Source organism: Erinaceus europaeus, chromosome 22, assembly GCF_950295315.1.
Source record: "Erinaceus europaeus chromosome 22, mEriEur2.1, whole genome shotgun sequence".
NCBI classification, from domain to species: domain Eukaryota; kingdom Metazoa; phylum Chordata; class Mammalia; order Eulipotyphla; family Erinaceidae; genus Erinaceus; species Erinaceus europaeus.
In genome coordinates this window covers 1662739-1690727 of record NC_080183.1, presented here as the reverse complement: position 1 = coordinate 1690727, position 27989 = coordinate 1662739, and the positions used below count along the sequence as shown (strand labels likewise).

The 27989-nt window shown below is 57.0% G+C and overlaps 1 protein-coding gene across 4 annotated transcripts in view; it reads right to left on the bottom strand.

The window, feature by feature from the left end:
* Positions 1-9254: 9254 nt before the first annotated feature.
* Positions 9255-27989, bottom strand: part of DICER1 (dicer 1, ribonuclease III) — a 72235-nt gene continuing 53500 nt past the window's right edge. For all 4 annotated transcript variants that reach the window (XM_060181000.1, XM_060181002.1, XM_016190795.2 and 1 more), the window contains 10 exons: positions 26962-27144; positions 26497-26602; positions 24825-25000; positions 23881-24382; positions 20929-21081; positions 15846-16605; positions 15000-15268; positions 13275-13437; positions 13105-13180; positions 9255-12387 (listed from right to left, as the gene is read on the bottom strand). In XM_060181000.1, coding sequence (XP_060036983.1) covers positions 12222-12387; positions 13105-13180; positions 13275-13437; positions 15000-15268; positions 15846-16605; positions 20929-21081; positions 23881-24382; positions 24825-25000; positions 26497-26602; positions 26962-27144 — 2554 coding nt within the window. In that variant the 3' untranslated portion in view covers positions 9255-12221. The remainder of the gene's footprint in view (positions 12388-13104; positions 13181-13274; positions 13438-14999; positions 15269-15845; positions 16606-20928; positions 21082-23880; positions 24383-24824; positions 25001-26496; positions 26603-26961; positions 27145-27989) is intronic.

Here is a 27989-nt window from a genome sequence, read left to right as displayed (position 1 = left end):
TCATCTTTCTCTCTCTTTTTCTCTTTCTTTCTCTCTCCCTTCCTTCTTTCTTTCCTTTATTCCTCCCTTCCTTCCTTTCTCTCTCCTCTTTCTTTCTTTCTTTCTTTCTTTCTTTCTTTCTTTCTTTCTTTCTTTCACTCTTTCTTTCTTTCCTACATGTTATATCATTTATTCCCCCCCCCCCCCGGCCTCTTTTGTGTCTGTTGAACTGTGGCCCCGGCCCAGCCTGGAAATCCCAGGGCAGTCCCCGGCCTCAATCAAAGTCACCTGCTGACCCTCATGGAGCGCGTGAAGCTGTCAGCCGGCTCGGCCGTACAAGTCATTAAGTAGGAGGCGAGCTGGGATCCGACGTGGCGGACGGGAGCCATCCATAAGCAATTGATATCTTCCTCTGCTGGGGGCGGGATCTGAGGGAGCCCCCTCCCCGCCCGCAGGGGCCTCCAGCCCTGGATCCAATTAGGCTGAAGCTCGGCAGGTCCCGGGCAGCGCTGAAAGGCCGTCAGTAGGCGAGCCCATTAATAACGGGCCAGGGCTCTGCGGATTGTAATTGTCAGATCACAATTTACAGTAATCCCGCGATGCGAAAGCCCCGCTCGCTGCAGCTGATTGCAAATTCATACACCCATTTGAGGGGGGAAGACTCGGGACGCCCGGGTGAAAAGGCCACAACCCTCTGGTGTGTGTGCTGAGTGACAGACATTTTAGTACTAGCCTGGGACCATATTTTAAAAGGTCACTGAAAACTCTTGGCTGGGACCCTCTGACAAACGATGAAGGTCCCAGCTATTTATTTGCCGTGCCTTTGTTTTTACAGGGCGCGGAATAAATGAGTGAGATGACGTGTGCCGAGGCCTGCGTAGTCTCAGCACAAGTTATAAGTCATTATTAAACGCCATCAAGCCCCACCAAGCCCGGTCAAGGCAACGAGACTCGGAGTTATTTGCATTCTTTCTGTCATAAAAAATCATATCCCCTTACCCAAGACTTTCGTTTCTTTATTAAACGCAGCCACCAGAGTATTCCAGGCCCGGCGGCCGGCGTGGCTTCAGAGAACTTCCCAGCAGCCCTCAGGGCAACAGCAGAGGCCCGGCCGCCCAGGAGTCCCAGCTGAGCGACGCACATACTCCTCTGAAATGAGATTAGCCTCCCTCGTTTGCTCTTCAGTTGAGACTGTTGGTGTCATGCTCACCCTCTGTGTCAGCGCCGACGGGCCGCTGTTCTGAGAAAGGCTGGATGCCAGGCGCACACCTGGAGCCCGGAGGAAGCGTCCAGGACGGAGCCCTTCCCTCCCTTCCCTGGGTTTGTCATCAAGGCTTCGGTGGCAAAAGCAGTGCTATGTGCGGTGGCGAAGGCCCCCGACTCAGGGAGCGGGGTCGTTTGACGCCGGCTTCCTGTCTCCACCCAGGGCCTGTTCAGGTCACAGGAGAAGAGGAACGGGGTGATCTGGGTGGAGAGCCCCCCACCCCAGGAACAGGGGCTAGGTGGGAAGGAAGGAGGGAGGAAGGGAAGGAAGGAAGGAAGGAAGGAAGGAAGGAAGGAAGGAAGGAAGGAAGGAAGGAGAGAAAAGGAAGGAACAGAGGCAGGGATGGGTGCTGTCTCCTGCTCAATGGTGCTCCTGGGGCCGGCGCAGGGATGGCTGATGGAGGGGATGATGGGAGTTGAGGGAAAGCTTCACTCTGAATCAGAAAAGATGTCAGCGGCCTCAGGGTGGGCGGGGGGGGGGGGGGGATTTGAACAAGTGACCCCACTTGGGCGGTTGGGGTTTTGGCCACTAATGAATACGCCAGGGTCCTCCTCTCTGAAACCCCTCAGATCCCCTGGCTGGCCTGCAGGAAAATAGTACAGTGGTTATGTAAAAGATTTTCATGCCTGGGACTCTGAGGTCCAGGTTCAATCCCCAGCACCACTGTAAACCAGAGCTAAGCAGCACTCCGCTGATTCTGTTTGTGTCGTTTTTATCTTTTTCACAATATAAATATTTTAGCCTCCCCCCCCCATCTTGCTCTCTTCCCACACTGAATGGGGGGGGCTTCTCAATGATACAGGGAGGGTCTGCCACCCTCACCTGTCACCTGGCAGAAGGAAGATTCCACAAGGTGAGCAACAGGTCCTGGGTTCCAGTCCTGTCACCACACAGAAGTGCTTCAGATCACACTGTAAGGCGTTCTCTCCTCTCTCCTGCCTCTGGTTTTATTTTCAGGTATTTATTTATTCTTTGACAGGGAAGACAGAAATCTAGAGAGGAGGGGGAGACAGAGAGAAAAAGAGACACCTGTAGCCCTGCTTCACCACTCATAAAGGTTCTTCTTCTTTTCTTTTATTTTGGATAGAAAGTGAGAGATAGGGAGTCGGGCGGTAGCACCGTGGGTTAAGCGCACGTGGCGCAAAGAGCAGTGACTGGCGTAAGGATCCGGGTTCGAGCCCCCGGCTCCCCACCTGCAGGGGAGTCGCTTCACAGGCGGTGAAGCAGGTTTGCAGGTGTCTGTCTTTCTCTCCTCCTCTCTCCATTTCTCTCTGTCCTATCTAACAACGATGACATCAGTAACAACAATAATAACTACAACAATGAAAAACAACAAGGGCAACAAAAGGGAAAATAAATTTTTTAAAAAATTAAAAAAAAAAGAAAGTGAGAAATAGAGAGGGGGAGGGAGAGAGAGAGAGACCTGCAGCGCTGCCTCACCACTTGTGAGGTTACCTCTCTAGCCCCGCGTGCAGGTGGGGACTGAGGGCTTGAACCTGGGACCTTGTGCGTGATGACATGTGTGCTCTATTGGGTAGTGGAACAAATAAGATATATTACTCTATTATTACATATGTGTTGGGTTGTTGGCAAAGTCATGCCACAGTTTTGCATTAAAAGCATAGAAAAATACATCATGACTTTTCCAACTATATATATAAATCTATATATATATATATAACTATATATAACTATAACTATATATATATATAAAACCAGAGAGGTCCCAGGTCCAAGGTCCCAGGTTCAATCCCCTACAGCACCAGAAGCCACAGCAGTGCTCTCTGTTTTTTTTTCTTTTCTTTTTTAATTCCTTTATTGGGGAATTAATGTTGCTCTCTGGTTTATTAAACCTTCCTCTTTTTTTTTTTTTTTTTTTTGCAAGCATGTTTGAGAAACCCATTTCCTGGCTTGGCGACGCTGTGACCATCATGCCAGCATTTTCTTGTAGGGAGGGAGGCCACCAAGCCTCCCCTTTTCTACTTTTGAAGGCACCTCACACTGCAGCAGACTTCACCCAACAGTGAACATTTTCATTAAAGCTTCACACACCCGACACGAGCTCCATCTGAGGAAAGCCCGAGCTCGGCGCACCTGGCGAGACACCTCATGAACGCAGCCCAGCCCGCAGCGGAGGACTCTTGAGGAGGCACAGGGTTACAGGCCCTGAGCCAGCCGCTCACACTGCTGAGATCAATGGCCTAGAGGATGGGGCTTGCTTTAGGAATATCTCGATCAGGTGCCAGAGGAGGTCGAGTAACTTAGGCCCTTCCCTGGCACGGGATGGCACAGTCGCAATGCTACAGCTCTATCCAGTGATAAATGAAGACACTTTTTAAATCTTGTTTTTTAGATTTTTGGTTATCTTTATTTATTCGATAGAGACAACCAGAAATTGAGTGGGAAGGGGGAAACAGAGAGGGAGAGAGACAGAGAGACACCTGCAACAAAGCTTCCCCCCTGCAGGTGGGGACCTCAAGCCTGGGTCTTCGTGTATTACAGCATGTGTACTCAACCAGGTGCACCACCACACAGCCCCAACAACTGGGAGATGTTCTGCATGTACAAACGATTGTATTTACTGTTGAGTGTAAACCATTAATCCCCCAATAAAGATATAATAAATAAATAAATACATTTAAAAAGAAAGAAAGCTCAACAAAGATATTAAAATGAGCCAGTGTGGGGCCAGAGACAGAGAGACTAGCTCACTGTGTCAGGAGCCTGTGTGCAGCCAGGTTCAGGCTCTGTACCACACGGAAGGTGCCATGGCGACAGAGGAAGGCCCGGGGCTGTGTTCTCTCCCTCTCCCTTCCTCCCTCTCCCTGTGTATCAATCAATGAATGAAAAAGTCATCCCAGAAGAGGTGAGTGACATCCACCCCCCCCACCCCCACTCTCCAGGCTGCAAAAAGAAAGAGCCCCTCCTCCCCTTCTTCCTGCCCCATCAGCCTTCTGCAGGCCAGGGCCCCCGCTTCCCCTACTCACCCTGAGCACAGGTGAGCTTCTCCCGAGGTTCTGAGTGAACACTGGTTCTGGTGAACCCCACCCGGCCCTGGAGGGACCCGGGACCCTGAGAGGGGCAGAGGCTCCGCTCGAGGAAGGGAGTGTTGGAACCCCAAGTCCTGAACACGTACATGTGTCATGTCCATTCTCACACCAGGAAGTCAGAGTCGCAGAGCCTGAAGGGACGCCACACAGCCCCCTTAGCCACTGGGTGTACGGACAACAGTCAGGAGCCGGGTGGTGGTGCGCCCGTCAAGTGCAGAGTGCTAAGCGCAAGGACCTGCTTGTAATAACCACGGGGAAGCTGCATAGAGCTGTCAGCCCCGAATCGTCAGTCTTTGATTGATTGATTGATTGACTGATGATAATGACTGATTTTATTGCCACTTGGGTTAGTGATAGGGCTCGGTGCCTGCACAGTCAATTCATCACTCTCAGTTACTGTTTTTCCTTTTATTTAATTTTTTTTTCTTATTTTAATTTGAAAGGAGAGAATTAGAGGGGAAGATAGATAGAGAGGGAGAGAGACAGAGACAGAGAGACGCCTGCAGCTCTGCTCCAGCACTGGGTGTGTGTGGTTGAGCAGGACAGGCTCTGTGCCGCCAGGGGTCAAGCCCCTTCCTTCCTCCTGCCCCCAGGGAGGAGGGTGTGGTGACCTCCCTGCGAGGAACCACAGGGCAGGGGCGGGAGCTCCCAGGTCCCCCTGAAGCCCCAGACTAGAGGGTTGGGGGGGGGGGGCGTGCCGGGCGGCAGGAATTCCAGATGCCTCAAAATTGGAGATGACAGTCCCGCCCTTTTGTCAACAAACTGGGTCTGAGCGAGCTCTGCTTCTGGAAAGCCTAGACCCTCTATTTATAAACACGACCTCAAGCCGGGAGTCTCCCCGCCTCCAGGAGCACTGATTCAGCCCTCTGCTCCCAGATGCGGAAATAGAAGCAGAAACAGCCAGCCGCCCGGGGGCCTCCAGCCTCCTGCTCAGACTCCCCAAAAGGCGGCCACCCGCCCACCCGCGGTGTCGCCACGGCAGAGGCACCCAGAGGCCTGTGGCTGTGACCGGGTGACGTGGGACACCCGTGGCCCTGCCATGCGCATGCCTGGAGCTGCCAGCACAGAGCAGAGCAGCTCACTCTGCCGGCCCACAGCTGCTTTAGACACAAGGCAGAGTGTAGACGTCACCATGCCCACCTGCGGGGGAAGCTTCTCCAGGGATGAGGCAGTGCTGTGGTGTCTCTGTCCCTCCTACCATCCTCCCTTCTCTAGTTCTTTCTGACTCTAGAAAAAATTTGAAATAGGGGAGTCGGGTTAAGCGCACGTGGCACAAAGCGCAAGGACCAGAATTAGGATTCTGGTTTGAGCCCCCGGCTCCCCACCTGCAGGGGAGTCGCTTCACAGGTGGTAAAGCAGGTCTGCAGGCTGCCTGGCAGGCGAGAAGCGGGGCCGCACACAGCAGGCATCACAGTGTCTACGCTTGACAAGTCCTAGTCTCTACAGGGTCCTCACTTCCGTGTGGACCAGGCACTTGGGGACAGTCCCAGTACCCACCCCACCCTGTCATCATGCTCGGCTTTGCCCATATGAGGACACTGCCCAAGAGGGGGCCTGGGTCCTGCTGCCCTGCCCCTCCGACATGTAAATGGTGCAAAAGGTGGAGTTCCCCTCACTGGATGTCCTCTCTCCTCTCTTGTCCACTCTGAGCCTGCAGGTCACCTGTCCCCAAAGTGAGGTCAGGAGGGGCTGGGGCTCCTGGGGACGACCTGACATGGGGGGACTGCCACCCTTGGGGGGCAGAAAGCCCTTCCAAGATGGTAGCCAGCTCTCGCCAGGGCCAGCACCTGGACAAGGAGAGCCCAGGGACACAGCACGGTGTCCTCAGGGGCCGTGGCCAGGACTCGGGCCGTACTCCCCACCGGGAACGAGGGCGACTCTCGGACATCTGCACACAGGAGGCTGGGCCAGCCGGCTCCCTGGGCAGCGTCTCCCAGGGGCTCAGACGTCCAGCAGCCCTGGGTCAGGGGTGGCCTGGGAAGGATGCCCTTAGGGTGACCCCATGCCCATGGCACACTGGGGCTCGAGACGGCCCGCAGAGACGCCTGCTTGGCCGCTTAGCCCGGGCCCTTCCCTTTCCACCGGCAATGTCTCTGGAAGCTACTTGGGCTCTGGTTTGACGGTGAAAGGACTGCAGGCCAAGTGGGGGTCACAAAGGGAGCCCTGGGAATGGGAGGAGATGCCACAGAGCCAAAACCCATTCAGGCAACCCCAGTGTCTGGAGATTGACTCAACTAACTCAAGAATACTTCCAGCCTGGGTGGTTCTGCAGACAGGCTTCCCTGCCCGAGGCTCTGAAGGCCCAGGTTCAAGCCCCAGCACCACCATGACCAGAGCTGAGCAGTGCGCTGGGGAAAATAAAATAAGAAGAAGAGGAGGAGGAAGAGGAAGAAGTGATAGCACAATGGTTCTGCAAAAAGACTCCTGCCCGAGGCTCTGAGGGCCCAGGTTCAAGCCCCAGCACCACCATGACCAGAGCTGAGCAGAGCTCTGCTCTACCACCCTCCCTCTCTGTATCTCTTATTAAAATGAAGTAGACACACACACACACACACACACACACACACACACACACACACACACACACACACACACACACACACACACACACACTGGCTGAGAGGCAGTGAAGTCACACAGGCATGAGGCTGGAGCTCTGAATAAAAACAAGCAGCAGAGCCCGAAACAGCCATTTCAATTTTTTCTGTTTTGAGATGTCCTGGCTTTGAAACTTCTAGGCTAAGGTCTTCACTTTTGTTTTGTTTTACTCCAGAGAGGGAGAGGCACCATTCCTAGAGCTTGCCCTGGTGCCGTGGCGCTCCTCACGTGGAGACAGGGCTTGAACCCAGACTGCAGACCTGGTCCGCCTAAAACCCCAGTGATAACCATGGAGGCAAAACAAACAAAAAATAAACTTTAATTATTTTTATTAAGATTTAAAAAATATTTATTTCCTTTTTGTTGCCTTTGTTTTATTGTTGTTATAGTTATTATTGTTGTTGTTATTGATGTTGTTGTTGTTGGTTAGGACAGAGAGAAATGGAGAGAGGAGGGGAAGACAGAGAGGGAGAGAAAGACAGACACCTGCAGACCTGCTTCACCGCCTGTGAAGCGACTCCCCTGCAGGTGGGGAGCCGGGGGGCTCGAACCAGGGCCGGTCCTTGTGCTTTGCGCCACGTGCGCTTAACCCGCTGCGCTACTGCCAGACCCCCTCTATTTCTATTTTTGTAAGAGGAAGAGGGGAAGATATCACGGCATGGAAGCTTCCTGCTATGTGATGGGTGTTAGGGGCTCGAGTCTGGGTCTCACTGACCGCAAAGCAGCGACTTGCCTCTGGTGAACCATCTCGCTGGCCCGGCGCTGGGCTTCTGCACACACACTCACCCCCCCCAAAGCCGCTGTGTCACCCTTCGGGGCAAGAGGGTGACTCACAGCCCAGCCCTGCTGGCACCCTCGAGGGGCCGGACACAGGACAGTGAGGGCAGCTCTCTCTCCACGACAGTGTCAAGACTGGCAGGGGAGCAGGAAGGTCAAAGCCAGCGCTCCCTGCTGTGCCGGGCAGAGAAATGGTTAAGAACGGGGTCCCCCGGCTCCCCCTGGATCCCCGGCTTGTGGTCAGCGAGCCTGGCCCTGGTGTCTGCAGCCGCTGAGCTTGGGCGGCCAGTAATGACAGGGTCTGACCCTGGGCTCTGTGATGAGGGCAGCCGCGAATCTTCTTCCCGCCTTCAAGGGAAAAGGGGGCGGCTAGGGTTACAGACAGAGAGAGCGCACGGCCGCAGACGCTGCCTCTGCTGTTGAGTCACCCCTGGCTCTCCCCTCAGCATCTAGAACGAGGTCACATCCCTGCCCCCACCTCCCCCCACAGGGTCAGAGGGCGGTGGAGGGACGGAGGGCCGAGTCCCGAGTGAGGGGCTCCTAGCCAGCCCTGACTTCTGCTGTGGTCTCTGGCACGTGTCCAGGTCCCCGGGCTGCTCCCGCTCTCTCTCCCTCCTCCTCTGTTGCTTTTATTGCCACCAGGGTTATTGCTGGGGCTCCGTGCCTGCACCACGAGTCCACCACCCCAATGGCCCTTTTTCTTGCTTCCTCTTCCCCCTATTTATTTTGACAGGACAGAGAGAAATTGAGAGAGGAGCAAATAAGGAGAGCAAGAGACAGACTGCTGCAGACCTGCTTAAATGCCTGTGAAGCTTTCCCCCTGTAGCTGGGGGGCCAGGGGCTCGAACCCAGGTCTTTACGCATTGTAATGTATGCGCTCGACTGGCTGCACCACCGCCTGGCTCCACGTTTAAGTTTGTAGTAAGTAAGAACTTCAGTTTTGTCTCAGTCTTAGACACTGAGGTCTCACCATCTCATTCCGGGCTCGGGCCTCTCCTCTCCTCTCCTCTCCTCTCCTCTCCTCTCCTCTCCTCTCCTCTCCTCTCCTCCTCGTCCTCCGCTGGTCATCCAGAGGCACTTTCTCCGGATGCTGGACACCCCGCCCACTGCCGCGGGAATGACCACAGCCACCCACTCAGGAGTGTGTCGTCAATAACTCAGGAACCAGCCGGCTATTCATGGCTGGAACTTAAAAGCACACAGGGGTAATTTAGATCTTGAAAATAAAAAATAAAAAAGGGGGTGAGGTGGGGGGGGGCAGACGGAGGCACACCTGGTTAAGTGTACACATTACGGCACGTAAGGACCCCGGGTTCAAGTCCCCGGTCCCCACCTACAGGGGGAAAGCTTCACGAGTGGTGAAGCAGGGCTGCAGGTGTCTCTGTCTCTCTCTGCCTCCCCCTCCCCTCTCAATTTCTGTCTCTAGTCAATAAAATAAACAATTAAAAAAATCATTCAAGAAAAAAAGGCATGGCGATGTGACAGCCACTCACAGCATGAGCGAGGTCACGCAGGGACTGGGCCGAGAGCAGCCTGCCGGGCTGGGGCGGACTGAAGCCAGTGAGAGAAGACAGGAGGACAAGAAGCCAGCAGACATGACTTTATTGGCGATCTACTCAGCTACAATCATTAAAAAGTAAAATAAGATAAAAGACAGAGATGACAGTGATCTGAGGTCCGGGCACCGTAGCGGGCGAGCGGGCCCGCCTCTCCCCTCGACTATTTACAGCAGCAAGTCCCCCGGCCGTGCTCCTGTCCTCCTCCTGGAGAGGGATCTGCGTGCGTCTATACAGGTTCAAACTGTCGTGGTGGACGCCCAGACCGGGACGGACTGGGGGGAAAATACCAATGATTAAAATCTATTTACAAGTTCTGCTTCGAAAGCTCCTTGTTCACGGAGGGGGGAAAATGCACTGGTCCCGGGGCGGCCTCTGTGTCGCTACTGGCGTCTCTAAAGGCTGTGGTAAAATCAGTTGGGTGTTCTTGATCTTAAACATCGCTTAAAAACTTTTTCATGTACAATATAAAATAAAGAAATTTATCTGGAAATAATTAAATTCCTGAAAAGCGATCAGTGGTTGAAAAAATATACCTATTTTAAAATGCAGTTTAAAACGACCACATGGGTGACGACGTGACGTGGGGCTCTAGTCTTCGGGTGTCAGAGAGAACGGGGGACAGACCCCGACCTGATTCCTGACGCAGCTGAGAGGAAACACGGGCCGACCTTCCGTGAGAGGCTTACTTGTCCTATCGGCAAACATGGAACGTTTCACGGCAGCGGAGCCTTAAGCTGAGCCGTGGGCGGAGGGCGGGCTGGGGTCCCGTGGTTCCTGTCACCTGACGACGGGGGTGGGGTGGGGGGCCAGAACCCAGAGTGGCCTCGGCCCCCGCCCCGGCGGCAGGGTGAACTGAACCTCTGAGGCGAAGCTACTCTCGAGCGAGTAAAAATTCAGTCTTTTAGGAGAGAACGCAGGAGGGCTACCCTACAACTTCATCACTTCAAGGGATGTCAGAGACACGGGAGAAATAAAAAGCTGCGACCGACGCTCTGAGGACATAATTAAGAGTTCAGTGGACGCATCTCTCTCATCCTTTCACACACAGCAAACATGTCACGGACCGAAAAAAAAAAAAAAATCCACGCACACACATATGTGACCTACTTAAAGTTGAGCGAGTTCACGTGACACGTCACAGGCGACAGAACTCTCTAGAATCTGGGCCGTCACGACCGCGTGCGTCCCCCCCGGCACTCCCTCCTTGAAGCGGGGTGCCAAGCGCGTGCCCGTCCGCGCCGAGAAGCATCACTGATGGCAGCTCCAGACCGCCAGCACGGGCCGCCGCACCGTCCCCACCGGGGAGTCGCCAGCCCCGGGGACAGGTGCGGGACACCCGCCTCCCGCCGGCCGAGCTGCTGCGTGACAGACACCCCGGGTGGCAGGGGCTGCAGAGCCGCCTCTCAAACCCGGTCGCCAGAATCAGAGTGTGAGCTTCGGTTCCCACCCCACGAGGGGACTGCTGTGGATGACACCCGGGGGCCTGTGACCTCACCACAGTCCCTCTGAAGTCGCCGCTCTCTCACTGCTCACTGAGGCGTCCGCTGGGTGACGCCTCTCCTATGGGTGCCGGCAGGGACGAGGGCAGGGACGAGGGCGTATGGCACCCGGGAGTCGGGGATCGTGGCGGCTGTGGTGTCGTCGCAGCGGTCGCCCTCACTGCTCTGGAGAAGTGCTTGCCCGGAACGCCTTGAGGTATTCGTCTGTGTCCGCCTCTGCTTCCTGTGACTGGCCAGGAAGCTCGTTCCGGCACGGAGACCCCAACTGAAGTGTGTGACTGGGACAACAGGGGATGCCGGGAGGGCTGACACCGCCACCCCGGGCTGCCTTCAGAGAGGGGCCGCGGCCCTGAGGGCTGGGGGGCGGGGGCAGAACAAGCAAGAAGTCCTCGCTGCGGCCCCCGAGCAGGGCGGACGAGCAGGAGCAGGCGGGCGCCTCCGACAGACCCGCAGCTCCCGCAGCTCGGGCGAGGACTGTGAGAGGTATCGTAGTTACCGTGCAAAAAGGAAGAGGAGGAGGAGGAGGAGGAGGAGGAGGAGGAGGAGGCCGGTTTCAAGCATCGCCCGTGAACGTAGCACCAACGGACGGAGGGCTGGACGCATGCAGAAGGAAGGAAGTGAGGTAATCGGCGGAGGCGCCCAGGTGCCCTCGCTCCGTCTGCTCGCCCGCGGGGACGCGAGCTGGGGTCCGAACCGGTGAGCTGCATCGGCCGGCCGGCCGGCCGTCTGTCTGTCTGTCTGTCTCGCAGGACGCGAGCCTCGAGGGGAGAGACGGGTGGGGGCTGGGCGGCGAGGGGAGGAGACGGAGGGCAGGGAGGTCCTCCGTGTGTCCCCTGAAGCGCTAACCACTCGGCTCTGAAAGCGCAGCGCAGCTCGGGTCTGACACGTCTCAGGTTCACCTCAGCGGGCGGAGGGAGGGTCGGCGGCCAACTCCTCCCGCAGCGGGTGTTCGGCCACCCGAGGGAGACCCTGGGCCCGCGGGCCAGGAGCGGGCCTGCTTCTGTCACGGCAGAAATCAAGGGGCCGGGCCGTCAGCTCAGGGCTCTCCAGGCAAGGCGACAGACGCTCTCTGCCGCGGCTGAGGCGCTGAGGCGCTGAGGCGGAGAGACCCCATCCGGCCGGACCACACGGAGGGTGCTCGGGGACACGGGCGGGGGCCGGGGGACGCCCTTGGCCTGCAAACACGAGCCATAAGCCAAGCTGACGACGTCCCCCCGGGAGCCCAGGGCCGCGCGACCGGGGCCGGGCTGGCGGCGCCCGGGGAGAAAGGGGACAAGACTGTCTGCATGAGAGGCCCAGAACTAGGCCGCGTCCTGGCCGTTCTCTCCGCGGGCCGAGCTTGCGACCGGGTGGATCCTCCGGGTGGCTCCGGCTCTGCTTCCGGAAGGTCACCTTCCACTGGCTCGATCCTCCCCTCACCATTCTGTCTTTTCTTCTCTTTCTTTTTTTTCTTTTAAGAAAAGCAACCTTGATCTGTTTGTTTGCTCGAGGGGCTTCAGCTGTCGGGCACCTGAGGTTGGTTCGCTTTGAGGCTCCGCAGGGCGCGCCTGGCGGCGGCAGACTTGGCGATCCTGTAGCTGCGGCCGACGCCCTTGAACTTGCCCTTGCCCACGACCTCCACCGTGACCCTGACCTTGCCGTCGTAGGTCCTCTCGGCCGGGCTGGAAGAGGGCCAGACAGCGGGCGTTAGCGGGCGGCCGGGCCGGCCCTACGATTCCGCATGGGTCCCGGCCCTGCAGCAGGGACTACGTCTCCCCAGGTCGCTGACGAGGGCTCACTCGAGGCCTCTCTCTCTCTTTGCTCATTCTCATTTACTGGATACAGACAGCCAGAAAGCCGGGGGAAGCGGGGACAGAGGCACCTGTAGACTTGCTTCACCGCTCTCAGAGCTTCCCCCCTGCAGGTGGGGGCTCTGGGATAGAACCCTGGCCCTTGTGCACTGCAACAGGTGTGTTCAACCATCTGTGCCACCACCCACCTCCCTCCCTGCCTCCCTTCCTCCCTGTCTGCCTGCCTGTCTATTTTTATATATTTACACATATTTATTTATTGTTTTTTTTTACCAGAGCACTGCTCAGCTCCGGCTTATGGTGGTGCAGGGACTGAACCTGGGACTTTGAAGCCTCAGGCACGAGGGTCTCTTTGCAGAACCATGATGCTGTCAGCCCCCACCCAGTATTTTTATATATTTTCTGCCCATTTTTATTCACTTCCGCAGCACTGTCTTCACTTCCCTGAGAGTGGCAGTATTTACTGTGACTTTGGGCCAGTGACTCTGGGGCTGGGGCCAGGGTCCCTGCCAGAGGTGCCCCCAGCGGAGGGGCCGTGCCCCCGCCCACGCTGCCCCCGGGGCCTCGTGTGCCCACACCCGGCACTACCTGAACTTGGCGGTCTCTGGCTCCATCTCCAGCAGCTCCCGCACGGGAGAGCGGGGCACGTTGGCGGAGAACTTTTCTGTGTGGGAGGGAGAAGACAGGCAGAACTGACACTCCTGGAGCCCCCTGGCCCCATGCCCCCGCTTCCGGTGAAGAAGCCCCCCAGTACCCACCTATGAGGGGCCACATCATGGGGTAGTACACCTGCCAAACAACCTCCAGTGACATCCCGCTGTCCATGTAGATGGCCCCCGCCAGCGACTCGAAGATGTCCCCCATGGCCTTGGGGACCTCGATATCCTCCTCCTTCTCTTCGTCTTCCTCCGACCTCCGGAGCTGTGACATGGACAGCGGGGACGTGTGAGCAGAGAAAAGAGACAACAGCCAGGCTGTAGGGCACCTGCTCGAGCACACACACGACCGCGCACAAAAGGCCCTGGGTTCAAGCCCCCACTCCCGCTGCGAGGAAGAAGCTGGATGAGCAGTGAAGCAGGGATGCAGGTGTCTCTCTCCTTCCTCTCAATTTCTATCTTGCCGGGATAGCCTGAGGGGGCTTCTTCCCGAGCAAGTGCTCTCTGGCTTGGAGAGAACTCAACTGGAGCCGATCTAGGCTGCTGCGTGGGAGAGGGATCAGGAACTCGTGCCGAGCTAACTTCGCAGGAGATACACTCTGGAACTCTCGGAGCCGGAAAGCAATTTCCAAGTGTCTTTAATCAGAAGAGCAGCTGTATTTATACTCTCCAAGTAGGGTGGAAACAGGATGTGATATAGAGAGGGTGGAGTGAAAAGTGACTGGTGGAAGATCAGGGTGTGGCAAGGAGAGGATCAGGGTGTGACAAGGAGAGGGGGCGGAGCAGGTGAGAATTCTACCACTAAACCACCAATGCCCTGGAGGGAGGGTGGTGCTTTATGTAAATGTAAAAGTGATTTATGTAAATAGACCGCAGCTTAGAATGGGATTCAATCTATCCCTATAGAGGCATATGGTTAAGCAGAAGCCAGGGGGAGCTGGCACACTATCCAACACTATCTGTTCTATCAGATAAAATGAAGTTAAAGAAGAGACTGAGGCTGGACAGAATGACGACTGTCCTGCCGTGTGCCGGCCTGCGCCCATCCTGCCCGCTGCCGCGCGCCTGCGCCTGCAGGAACAGCCGGACACGACCACAGCAGGCAAGGGGCACCGGAACGAGACATCTCGCAAGGCAGCCAGGACTGGGGAGGACACGGCTCGGGGTCCTCTGTGGGTGCCCGAGGGTGCAGGAGGGAGCCCGCCCGCCAAGACGCCTTCACAGCGGGGCAGAAGCCTTTCAGATCAGAAATCTCCACGTCCGCGCTCACATCAGCCCTGTCACGGGGAGCCTTTGGCTGAGCCTGGCTCTCTCGGGCTCCGCGGTTAGACACAGACAGCACAGGCTTCTGCAACAGACTCTCCTGCCTGAGACTCCAAGCACCCAGTTTCGATCCCTAGCACCACCAGCAGCCAGAGCTGAGCTGGTGTGTCTCTTTGTGCCCCTCTCCGTACCTCTCTCATTAAAATAAATAAAAGATGGGCCAGAGTGGGGGCATACCAGGTTGAGCGTACATATCACAGTGCAGAGACCCAGGTTCAAGCCCCGGGGGACCTTTGCAGGGCTGCCGGTGTCTCTCACTGTCTCTCTCCTCTCTATCTCCTCCACCTGTTCTCCACTGCACTCAGTCTCTATCCAAAATAAATGAATAAAAATATATATGTGATGAAATAAAACGATAAAAGCATAGGGCCTTGGGTTCCCAAGGAGAATCTCCCTTTTCCGAGCGGACCGTGGTGGGAGCAAATGGCAAATGACTCTGGGTGGGTGTGAGCTGGGAAAAACAGGCCCCCGTGCAGAGCCCCGGGGTCCCGGCAGGGCACCCACCTCCGAGTCCATGCCCTGCATCTCGTTCTTCTCCAGCTGGAACTGCACGAAGTCGTCAATGACGTGGAAGAGCTCGGGCGACACGGCCTTGAAGTACTTGTGGTAGTCGTGCTTTACCGCCAGCGACGCGAAGATGGTGTTGTTGACCAGAGCGGAGCGCAGGTCGGTCAGGACGCCCGGGGAGTGCTGGCGAGGGTCCTCGTACAGGTGCTTGGTGATGAGGTAGTCCAGGATGGCGTCACCCAGGAACTCCAGGCGCTGGTAACAATCTGGGGGCCCGGGGGCGGGGGGTCAGCCCCGCAGAGCCCCACGGCTGACTCGGCTCCCGGAAGCCGTCAGAGACCCCGGCGCATCCCTGGTCTGTAACCCGGGGTGGAGAGCCAGGTGGGGCTGGGTGGCGGGCACCGAGTTACCGTGCACAAGGACCCGGGTTCGAGCCTCTGGTCCCCACCTGCAGGGGGAGAGCTTCACGAGTGGTGAAGCAGGGCTGCAGGCGTCTCTCTGTCTCTCTCCCTCCCCTCTCAATTCCTCTGTCTCTATCTAGTCAGTGAATAAATAACTAAAATTAAAATGTATAAATAAAGCTTAAAAACAAATAAATTTTAAGTGGCTGCCAGGCTGGTGATGTGAGAAGGAAGGCTTTTCTTCCTGGAAACCTGCATCTGCCCTCCATGCCCCCCTGCCCCTGCCCCCAAACTATCTCAGCCCCCCAGACCCCTGCCCTCTGTACCCCAGTCCCCTCCCCCTGCTCCCTGGCACCCCCGCCCCCTGCCCTCTGCCTCCTGTACCCTAGTGCCCTCCCCCTGCCCCCCCAGCCCCGTCTCCTGGCCCGGCTCCAGGCCTCACCCGTGATGGTGTTGTAGTGATAGGAGGCGTGTGTGAAGGCCTGGAGCAGGTAGGCCTTGTTCTGGAACCTGTAGCGGATCTTCCTCTCGAAGTTCTCGAAGCCCGAGATGAGGTGGCTGAGGGTCCGTTCGGCGTCCGGGTGGTCGAACATGCAGCGGGGCGGGATCTGGAGGCGGCCGTACTGCAGGTCCCGGGGGGCGGCGGGGCTGGGGCCGGCGGGCAGCACCTTGAGGCCCAGCGAGCAGAGGAAGAGCTGGGCGGCGCGCTCGCCACAGCTGGTCAGGTAGCAGCCCAGCAGGGCCTCCACACAGTCGGCGATGCTCTTGTCGGCGATGCACTGCTCCGTGTGCAGGTCGTAGGAGATGCTGGGCCGGCCCGCGTCCACCCCGCCGCCCTCCTCCGCCGGGTTCCAGAAGCCCACCACGAAGTCATCGTCCTCGGCCGCCTTGCTGGGGTCCAGGTAGCACATGGCGTCCCAGGAGCTGTAGTCCAAGTCCTCCGGCTCGGCCGGCGACCTCCGGGGTGCCCGCCACTGGTACGCGGGGTCCCCGGGCGCCAGCGGGGCCAGCGAGATCTTGCGCACGAAGGCCCCCGAGCCCATGAGCATGCTGTCGATGAAGCGGATGTGCTCCTGGTCGTACTCCAGCAGTTCGTCCTCGTCGTCGGGCTCCTCCCGGGGGGCCGGCCACAGTGCCGCATCCGCATCCGCGTCCGCCAGGTCCAAGGCCAGCTGGCCGTTGGCGAGGAGGCCGTCCTTCGTCTGGGGGCGGGAGATGCCATGAGGGCCGGGGTTAGGGGGACTTTCACATGCCGACCACAAATACTGAAAGGCGGTGTTAAAAGGCACAGCCGTTTGTTTCCAATTAACATAAAACCAGCGGAGGAGCCGTGCTCTGAGTGAGTGCTCCTCCTCGGGGCTGTAAATGCCCTTTCTGGGGTCTGAGGCTTCCCGCACGGCAGAACCGCCACCAAGGAGCCATGACCAGGGGCCCAGGGGCTCCACGGCTGCCCCGGCTGGAAGGAAAGGACCGTCTGCGCCCAGGAGCGCACCGAGGAGCGCACGGGGAAGCCGCTCGCTAACACCGACAGCTCACTGACACCCACAGCTCACCAACACCGACAGCTCGCCAACACCGACAGCTCGCTAACACCGACAGCTCACTAACACCCACAGCTCACCAACACCGACAGCTCGCCAACACCGACAGCTCGCCAACACCAACAGACAGCTCACTAACACCCACAGCTCACCAACACCGACAGCTCGCCAACACCGACAGCTCGCCAACACCGACAGCTCACTAACACCCACAGCTCACCAACACCGACAGCTCGCCAACACCGACAGCTCGCTAACACCGACAGCTCACTAACACCCACAGCTCACCAACACCGACAGCTCGCCAACACCGACAGCTCGCCAACACCGACAGCTCACTAACACCCACAGCTCACCAACACCGACAGATCGCCAACACCGACAGCACCGCTCGCTAACACTGACAGCTCGCTAACACCGACAGCACCGCTCACTAACACCGACAGCTCACTAACACCGACAGCTCGCTAACACCGACAGCACCGCTCACTAACACCGACAGCACCGCTCGCTAACACCGACAGCTCGCTAACACCGACAGCTCGCTAACACCGACAGCTCGCTAACACCGACAGTACAGCTCGCCAACACCGACAGCTCGCTAACACCGACAGCACCGCTCGCTACCACTGACAGCTCGCTAACACCGACAGTACAGCTCGCCAACACTGACAGCTCGCCAACACCGACAGCACCACTCGCTAACACCGACAGCTCGCTAACAGCGACAGTACCGCTCGCTAACACCGACAGCACAGCTCACTAACACCGACAGCTCGCTAACACCGACAGTACCGCTCACTAACACCGACAGCTCGCTAACACCGACAGCACCGCTCACTAACACCGACAGCTCGCTAACACCGACAGCTCGCTAACACCGACAGCACCGCTCACTAACACCGACAGCTCGCTAACACCGACAGTACCGCTCACTAACACCGACAGCTCGCTAACACCGACAGCACCGCTCACTAACACTGACAGCACAGCTCGCTAACACCGACAGCACCGCTCGCTACCACTGACAGCTCGCTAACACCGACAGTACAGCTCGCCAACACTGACAGCTCGCCAACACCGACAGCACCACTCGCTAACACCGACAGCTCGCTAACAGCGACAGTACCGCTCGCTAACACCGACAGCACAGCTCACTAACACCGACAGCTCGCTAACACCGACAGTACCGCTCACTAACACCGACAGCTCGCTAACACCGACAGCACCGCTCACTAACACCGACAGCTCGCTAACACCGACAGCACCGCTCACTAACACCGACAGCTCGCTAACACCGACAGTACCGCTCGCTAACACCGACAGCTCGCTAACACCGACAGCACCGCTCACTAACACTGACAGCACAGCTCGCTAACACCGACAGCACAGCTCGCTAACACCGACAGCTCGCTAACACTGACAGTACCGCTCGCTAACACTGACAGCACCGCTCACTAACACTGACAGCACAGCTCGCTAACACCGACAGCACAGCTCGCTAACACCGACAGCACTCGTGGAGCCGCGTGGCCGGACTCTCCTGTGGCGACTCCACAGCCAGTCGGAGTGCAGCGGCTGCTCTGTCTGCATCCTGTGTCGCTACACAAGGGGATTGCTAAGCCGAGCCGCAAGCTCCGGAAACCCTGCCTCCCCTCACCGAGTTACGTAGTCGGGGTGACAGATCCCAGCATGACTGACAGAAACAGGAGAGAAGCCAGGCCTAACACGGGACCCAACGATCCGGTTTCTGTCAGAAGATCTTGCTAATTCCTACTTCTCTGGTGAGAGCTTATTTGTGAATGACAGCCTTGCTATCGCTCGGCGTTTTGCAGTGCCAGGCCAGGTGGCGGCCCGGGTGCTACAGACCCGGGAGAACAGGACCCCTCTGGGGAGAGGGCGGGAGGAAGGGGAAGGCTGCCCTGGCCGGGCCCGGACGGCCCTCCGCACTGGGCGGCAAGCTCTCTGAGTGTGCGTGTTTGAAGCCAGACTGCTCGGGAAGGGAGAAGCGAGTCAAGAAACACAGCGACCCTAGTGTGTGTGTGAGTGTGTGTGTGTGCATGTGTTTGTGTGTGTGAGTGTGCATGTGTGTGTGTGTGCGTGTGTGTGAGTGTGTGTGTGCATGTGTTTGTGTGTGTGAGTGTGTGTGTGAGTGTGTGTGTTTGAGTGTGTGGGAGTGAGTGTGTGTGTGAGTGTGTGTGTGTGTGTGCGTGTGTGTGCGTGTGTGAGTGAGTGTGTGTGTGTGTGTGTGTGTGCGCGTGTGTGTGAGTGTGTGCGCGTGTGTGAGTGAGTGTGTGTGTGTGTGTGTGTGTGTGTGCGCGTGTGTGTGAGTGTGTGCGCGTGTGTGAGTGAGTGTGTGTGTGTGTGTGTGTGTGTGTGCGCGCGTGCAGACTTAAGAACATTTGCGACTTTTTCAAAAGTAAGGGAGAGCAACAAAGGAAACTAACAACAGCAGGCCTCTAGAAACTATCTCCTGTTAAAAACCCAAACAGAAACAAAAATCCAAATTTGCAATAAAAAGGCAGATTGATTTTTCAGAACTGAAAGGGGGGGATTTATCTTCAGAAAAACACAAAGGGCTGCACAGCAAAGCATGCCCACTGGGGACCGGGTTTGCTGGCAAGTGCGTGGCGTGATCCCGGACCGAGTCCCGAAAGCCCCGGGGCTTCAGTTTCCTCATCTGCAAAGCGGGAGGGGCCGGCTCACAGCAAGGCCCCCAAGGGCACCGCCAGGCCTTTCGCACACACACCGGCGTGAAGCTCTTTTCTCTCCCAGCTCAAGTCGACTTGCTAGGTCGGCGTCCCCTCCCACGTTTCACAGTTTCTGCTGGAGCGCTTGTCTGTTATCTGAGGGGCAGGACTGACCGGCAGGAGCAGGAAAGGTCCCCAAGTCCCCAGCATCACCGGGGGTGGGGGTGACTACACCCAGTGCAGCCCCTAGGTGGGAGTCCAATCGGTACATCTAATGTTCCAGGAACCAAAATGCCAGGACACCTGAGAGGTGAAGAAAAGACACAACTCTGGGGCGAGTGAAACAGTGCTGCCTGGCCACGTGACGACCCTGCCGCAGTGAAGGAAGCTTTGTGTTGTGGCTTCTTTCTCTCTCTGTCTCCATTTCTAAGAAAAAGAGTGAGACAAAGGAAGAAAGAAAGGAGGAGAGAGAGAGAAAGGGAGGAAAGGAGGGAGATAGGGAGGAAAGTAGGAAGGAAGGGGGGAAGAAAAAAGAGGGAAGGAAGGGAAGAAGAAAGACTTTGTGCTGTATCTCAAGAAGTTTTTTAATTTTCTCATCAAAAGGTCACGACATATATATGACAAATAGAGCCCATGAAAGAAATGTTCAGTTAGTCTAGAGGAGACGAGAAACAATGAGTCGTTAACCCAAGATAACTGTCAAAGGAAGAAGAGTGCTGAAGAGAGGCCTTTTGCTGGGGAAGAGGCGCTGCTTTTCCCAGCCAGTCGACCGGAACGACTGCGTCTGCTCCCATCTCAGCTGCCCACGGAGGTGCCCTCTGCTGGCCTTCCAGACAAGGCGAACATCAACATCTGGAGCCTTGCGAAATCGTGGCAAGGCTGAAGCTATTTCCAGAAAACTCGGGCTGTCAGGAAAGTCGCCGCCGCCGCCGCGCCAGCTTGCCCGGGGAGGCACAGAAGAATGCCGTGACCTTTCCGGCAGTGCGGTGTCGTTAGTGTTGGGGGCCGCGAGCGGATAGACACACAGTTCCGAGAGAATCTCGAGTCCCAGAACTAGCAGTCACATGCTTTGGGGCTCTTCCTGAGTCATGGTATCAATATGACTCTCTCCCTGCAAGTCTTGCCCCAACAACAGCACACTCCCTAGATTCTGCAGAAAGGCCTATTTCCAGGAACTAGCACAAGACTTCACAGACTTGTTCTGCTTTAGAAACAGACCACGGAAAACAAACGAACGAGAAAAAGAGTGGGACAAGTCCCCCCGAATCAAGCCGTTCGGTTACCCAAAACTTACCATTTCATCTTTGTCCCATTTATCTGTGTTTTTGTCTTGATTTACCACGTAACCAGGAGGAAGCCAGTTCACCGGGGGGTCGAATATCGACACCACCATGCGGCTGGGCAGACCCTTCTTTTTTCCAAGCCGGTAGAGGTTACAGTTGCTGACCTTGAGCAGAAACAAAGTAAATGGTCACCGGGGGAATTCACAAGGCACACGAGTGTATTTGGAGCTGAATGAATGTCCTGCTCATTGCCGTGAGCTGACCATCACTTACAGAGCTCTGGTAGCTTTAGTCTGTGTAGTCAAGTAAGGAAAGAAAATCCAGTTCCTAAGTATCCTACACCCTTTAGTATTCACTGGGCTGATGTTGTGAGCTTAAAATGAAGCTCAGAAACAAATCTGGCATGTAAACATGCAAATTCCATATAGGCTCGGGCGAGGGGAAGCTTTGCAAAGCACAGCCGGTGGTATGGAACACCCACCGCTGACTGGCACTACCAGAAATGAGGCCCCAGACAAGTGCAGTGAAGGGGGCGATGCTACAAACACTTGAGAGAAAGTGAAGACTGGCCAAGAGCAAGAGCTAAACTGAACTCTTGCATGCTGCAGTCTGGGCCATGGGCGTAGCTTCATCCTAATGTTTTCTCAGATAATACTCCTCTGCTCTGGGTAGCATTGCGGGGTATTGAACATTACTCCTCTGCTCTGGGCAGCATTGCGGGGTATTAACATTACTCCTCTGCTCTGGGCAGCATTGCGGGGTATTAACATTACTCCTCTGCTCTGGGCAGCATTGCGGGGTATTAACATTACTCCTCTGCTCTGGGCAGCATTGCGGGTATTAACATTACTCCTCTGCTCTGGGCAGCATTGCGGGTATTAACATTACTCCTCTGCTTTGGGCAGCATTGCGGGTATTAACATTACTCCTCTGCTTAGGGCAGTAGTGTGGGGTATTAACATTACTCCTCTGCTTTGGGCAGCATTTCGGGATATTAACATTACTCCTCTGCCTTGGGCAGCATTGTGGGGTATTAACATTACTCCTCTGCCTTGGGTAGCATTTCGGGATATTAACATTACTCCTCTGCCTTGGGCAGCATTTCGGGGTATTAACATTACTCCTCTGCCTTGGGTAGCATTTCGGGGTATTAACATTACTCCTCTGCCTTGGGCAGCATTTCGGGATATTAACATTACTCCTCTGCCTTGGGCAGCATTGTGGGGTATTAACATTACTCCTCTGCCTTGGGTAGCATTTCGGGGTATTAACATTACTCCTCTGCCTTGGGCAGCATTGTGGGGTATTAACATTACTCCTCTGCCTTGGGTAGCATTTCGGGGTATTAACATTACTCCTCTGCCTTGGGCAGCATTGTGGGGTATTAACATTACTCCTCTGCCTTGGGTAGCATTTCGGGGTATTAACATTACTCCTCTGCCTTGGGCAGCATTTCACGGTATTTCTGTTCAGCCATTTTGAGACCAGAGCAAGAGGTAATATAGAACAAGCCACGCTTTTCGCATCAAGAGAGCAGCTGTAACACTCCCCCTCTGTCTGGTTTCCCTGAGGCCTCCCTCTCCTCAGCACCTCACTTGACTTACTGCGTTTCTGTCTGGCTTTCGCTTGAGATTCTAGTCTCAGAATGACCAACTCATCTTCATTCTCTCAGGTTGGACTCTTATTTTTTTAAATCATATATCTCTTTATTCTTTTTTTCTATTTTATTTACTTTCCCTTTTGTTGCCCTTGTTTTATTGTTGTAGTTATTATTATTGTTGTTATTGATGTCGTCATTGTTAGATAGGACAGAGAGAAATGGAGAGAGAAGGGGAGACAGAGAGAGGAGAGACGGGAGAGACGGGAGAGACTCGGCCTCACTGGGGAGCCTGGTCTGCCGAGCCAGCACCCTCCCTCCCTCCCGGGGAAGCACTCAGCTTGGCTAAACGACCACCACACTGTTCACAGCCTCTCAGATGCAGCACCGACAATGGTGCATCACGGCAGCTGAGGAGTAGGGAGACTGAGGAGCAGGAGACTGAGGAGCAGGGAGACTGAGGAGCAGGAGACTGAGGAGCAGGGAGACTGAGGAAACTGAGGAGCAGGAGACTGAGGAGCAGGGAGACTGAGGAGAATGAGGAGCAGGGAGACTGAGGAGCAGGAGACTGAGGAGCAGAGAGACTGAGGAGCAGGAGACTGAGGAGCAGAGAGACTGAGGAGCAGAGAGACTGAGGAGCAGAGAGACTGAGGAGCAGGAGACTGAGGAGCAGAGAGACTGAGGAGCAGGAGACTGAGGAGCAGGGAGACTGAGGAGACTGAGGAGCAGGAGACTGAGGAGCAGGGAGACTGAGGAAACTGAGGAGACTGAGGAGCAGGAGACTGAGGAGCAGGAGACTGAGGAGCAGGGAGACTGAAGAGACTGAGGAGCAGGAGACTGAGGAGCAGGGAGACTGAGGAGACTGAGGAGACTGAGGAGCAGGAGACTGAGGAGCAGGGAGACTGAGGAGACTGAGGAGACTGAGGAGCAGGAGACTGAGGAGACTGAGGAGCAGGGAGACTGGAGCAGGGTGCGCGCTGAACCCACAGGCTGAGCCCTGAGCCTGGTCCTCAGAGACTCTGCCCCGCTTTGTCTCGTTTTCTCCCCCGCAAAGGCGACTTCATCTTTTCGGAAAAACCAACATGCCGGCAGCCCCCAGGCCCGGGCCGCATCGCCCAAGAGGCCCCAGGCCGCCTCCTGCCTGCAGCCCTGAGCCCTGGGACGCCACCTCACCCTCAGGGATCTGCAAACAGACTCTCCTGCCCGCGGCACCAAAGGTCCCAGGTTCGATCCCCGGCGCCACCCCCAGCCCGAGCCGAGCAGGGCTCTGAGGGAAGCAGGAACGGTAACAATAATCTTCCCAGGGCGCCCCGTCCGTCCGTCTGTCCGTCCGTCCGCCCGTCCGCGGCCGTCCCGAGCGCCGCACCTTCTTGCTCCTCATGTAGGACAGGCGGCCCTCGTGGGCGTCGGGGTAGGTGCAGAACAGGTAGGTGGTGATGGCGTGCTTCAGGAACGAGTCCCCCAGCATCTCCAGCCGCTCCAGGTTGAAGCCGTCGCTCGCGTTGGAGAGGGTCAGGGCCTGGAGGATGAGCCCCGGGTTCGGGCCCAGGGTCCGGGAGGAGTAGCCGGGGGTCGCGGGGCCCCCGCCTGAGGTAGATGTGTGAGCGCCGCCGCCGGGCGCGGGGACTGAGGTAGTGGGGGGCGCGGGCGCAGTTCCTTGGCAGGGGGCCCCACCGGCCAGCAGGGCGGGAGCGGGAGCGGGGCCGTTGCGGGGCGCCGGGTGGGGCGGGGGTCCGCGGGGCAAGGGCGCGGGGTCCTCGAGGTCCGGGGATGCGGCGCCGTGCCCACAGGGAGGCTCGTGCTCGGCCGCGGAGACGAAGGACTTGCTGTCGATGGACCTCTTCCAGCCGAAGTCCAGGTTCGGGTACCTGCGGGCGGGCGGGGAGGGTCTGCACGGCCGGCCGGCGCCTCAGCCCCTCAGTGCCCCCTCGGTGCCCACCCGGCCCTGAGCCTGAGCCTGAGCCTGGGACGGGACGGGACACCCCGGGGCGCGGTCACCGGGCGGGCAGGGTCATCCCCTCAGTGCCCACCCAGCCCTCTGCCTGAGCCTGAGCCTGGGACGGGACACCCCGGGGCGCCGTGACCGGGCAGCTGCCTCTGGCGGCAGCAAAGAAGCGTCGTGAAGATGCCGGCGTGGGAACGGCCGTGCAGGGACGAAGGGCCCGTCTCCCCTGGACCGGCGGACCGGGCGGGGTCTCCAGAGACACACGTCCACGGGCTCGGGGCCGCCCCGGCCCGCACACCGGCCGCACGCGGTTCGTTTCCCATGAACGTCGAGCCCGTCCCCCAAGTGGCCGGCTCCCCGCCTACCTGAAGTCCGCGGGCAGGGCCCGGACCCCCACCCCGGCGTCCCCGGCCGTCCGCGCCCTCAGCTCCTCTGCGGTCAGAAGGCAGTGGAGGCGGTAGAGGATGCTGGGAAGGCAGACGGCCTTTCTCCACAGGGAGGCCGGGATGGGATGGATGGCGCACAGCTCCGGGACCAGGATCTGCGGGAGGGGGGCGCGTGGGTGAGACACGGGGAGCAAAAAGGAACGGGGGCAACTCGAGGCACCGGTTCTCGGCGCGTGGGACGGAGGGGCGGCTGGCCCGGGTGGGAGGCCCCGACGGGCGCGGACCGGTCCTGCTGCTGAGCTACTGTCTCGCTCTGAAAACATCAGCCCGGGTGGCGGTGGCCTGGCAGTGACGAGCTTACTCATGTGCACACGCTGACGTGAGACATACTCACACATGTGAACGTGCGGACATGAGACACACACACGTGAACATGTGGACACGAGGCATACTCAACATGTGAACATGCTGGCATGACACACACGTGAACACACTGACATGACACACACATGCGAGCACACTGACACGACACATACTCACACACATGAACATGCTGGCATGACACATACACACATGAACACACTGATACGACACATATACACATGAACACGCTGGCATGACATATACTCACACACATGAACACAGTGACATGACACACACGTGAACACACTAACACGACACACACGTGCACACGTGAACAGGCTGGCATGACACATACACACGTGGACACATTGGCACGACACATGAACACGCTGGCATGACACATACACATGTGAACATGCTGGCATGACACTCACACGTGAACGCGCTGACATGACTCACAAATGTGAACACGCTGGCATGACACACTCAGACATGTGAACACTGATACAACACATACACACATGAACACACTGGCATGACACATACTCACACACGTGAACATGCTGGCATGAGACACATTTCAGTAGTCTATCAAGACCTAGTAGGGTTCACCTCAGGAACACACAGGTGTGGCTCCATGGTGTCATTTTCGAAGCCAGGCTCTCTCTCACATTTCCAAAACACACATTCGGGCAAACGTAGATACACACTTTTACTTCAAGAAAATCCAAGGCCTGGGCTTCTTCCCCAAGTGGCCAGCTCGCTTGGCTTGCTACCACTGTGCTATACAAACCTTTCTCTAGGTGGTTTTTTGGTTTTTTTGAGAAACAGAAAATAGGTTTTTTTAATTGTTACTAGTGATTTAATGTTGGTTTAGAAAGATAAAATTTCACACTGTTCTCCACCAGAGTTCTGTGTCCCCAGTGCTTCTGCCAAGGCCATAGGCATGGGCTGACCATTATTTGTATAATGATCTAACTGCTGCCCATTTTTCATTTTCAATTTTCTTCCTCCCTCCCTTCCTCCCTCCCTCCCTTCCTCCCTTCCTTCCTCCCTCCCTCCCTCCCTCCCTCCCTCCCTTCCTTCCTTCCTCCCTTCCTCCCTTCCTTCCTTCCTCTCTTTCTTTTTTTCTTTCCCTTTCCCAAGAGCACTGCTAAGCTCTGGCTTATGGTGGTGTGGGGGATTGAACCTGGGACTTTGGAGGCTCTGCAGAGCTCCTGTGCCGTGTCCCCCCCCCCCCCCCCAGTTGTCCTCCCAGGCCCGTCTTCAGACACGGGGCGTCCCGCACCTGTTTGTTCTGCAAGCTCTCCCACTTGGCTTTCCTCTTCTCGGCGCTGCTCAGAGGGAGGGCTTTCCCCTTCTGATTCAAGTGGCGTGGCGTCAGCAGGTTGAGTCTGCAAGAGATCCCCAAGCATTTGAACACAGGGGCCAGTGCCCTCCACCGGGGGCCTCTGTGTCTAGTCTACTGATCTACTGGGTGGAGAGAGAGACACTGAGAGAGAGGGAGAGACACCTCCAGCCCTGCTCCATCACCGAAGTTTCCCCTCCCGCAGGTGGGAACGGGGGGCTTGAACCTGGGTCCTGGGCTGTGTGCGCTCAGTTGGGGCACCACCAACAGGTCCCTATGGGGGTGGGGGTCCTGCATTTCAGCCCACAGCCCGCCTGAGGCTCACTTCTGCGTGCGCCCCCCGCCCCCGGGCAGGCAGTGGGGGTGGGATGGTGGCGCCCGGGACGTCTGAGGCCCCCTCGGTACCTTGAGGAAGTGTGGTCCACGTCCAGAAGTGGCTGGTTGAGGTTGGTCAGGTCCAGGTTGTACTTGGTCTTGTAGTACTCGGCGAACGTCTCGTACTCGGGGGAAGGGAACTTACTCAGGGGGGTGAGGTCGGTGTATACGTCCGCCACATAAAACCGATGCGGCTGATCGAAATTGCGGTATCTGGGGCGGGGGTGAGGGAGGCAAAGAGAACACAGGTCGGTGGGTGAGTTCTGGCCTGGCCCAGAAGAACAACGGTGCTCAGACGGGAGCACAGGCCAGGTGTCCTGACAGGGAGCATGCCGATGGCCTGATCGCCCGCACATATGGCATACGAATCGCCATGCCCAAGGACATGGTTCGAGCCCCCACTCCCCATCTGAAGCGGGGACCCTTCGCAGGCCGTAAAGCAGGGCTGCAGGCTTCTTTCTTCCTCTCTGTCTCCACTTCCCTCTCAATTTCTGTCTTGCCAAAATAAAATGGAAAAAAAGAAGCCACTGAAGGCGGTGTCTTCATAATGCCGCACTGCGCCCCAGAACGTGAAACCACCATGAATTGGACCGCTCACACCATACGCGAGCCAGTGCAAAGCAGGTCAAAGATGTGGGAGCTGGGCCTCAGACCACAGGAGGCTCTGAGCAAAGGACTCAGTGACTTCTGACTGCAGGAGTCTTTGGGGTCTTCATCCCAGGAGCAGAGGAACACAAGCAAAAGCTAGTAGGGGCCTGTCTGACTCAAGAGGGTCTGCAGAGAGAAGACTGTGAGACTTACTCCTGCGTAGGAGAAAACTAGTCACAGGACGCGTGTCTGACGTGGGGCTAGGGTCCAAGATGTGCGAGAACTCAAAATAAAGGAACACCTCAGTGAAGACGACGAGGACGACTACTAACGACACTAATGGCGATGACGGTCCCGTCGGGGACAGGCAGGGGACCGAAGACGGTCATCAGGGAGGACAGCAGACACCCACCAGGCAGAGAAACACACGTTCACTGTCACTTGTCATCAGGGAGACAAAACCAAGCCCA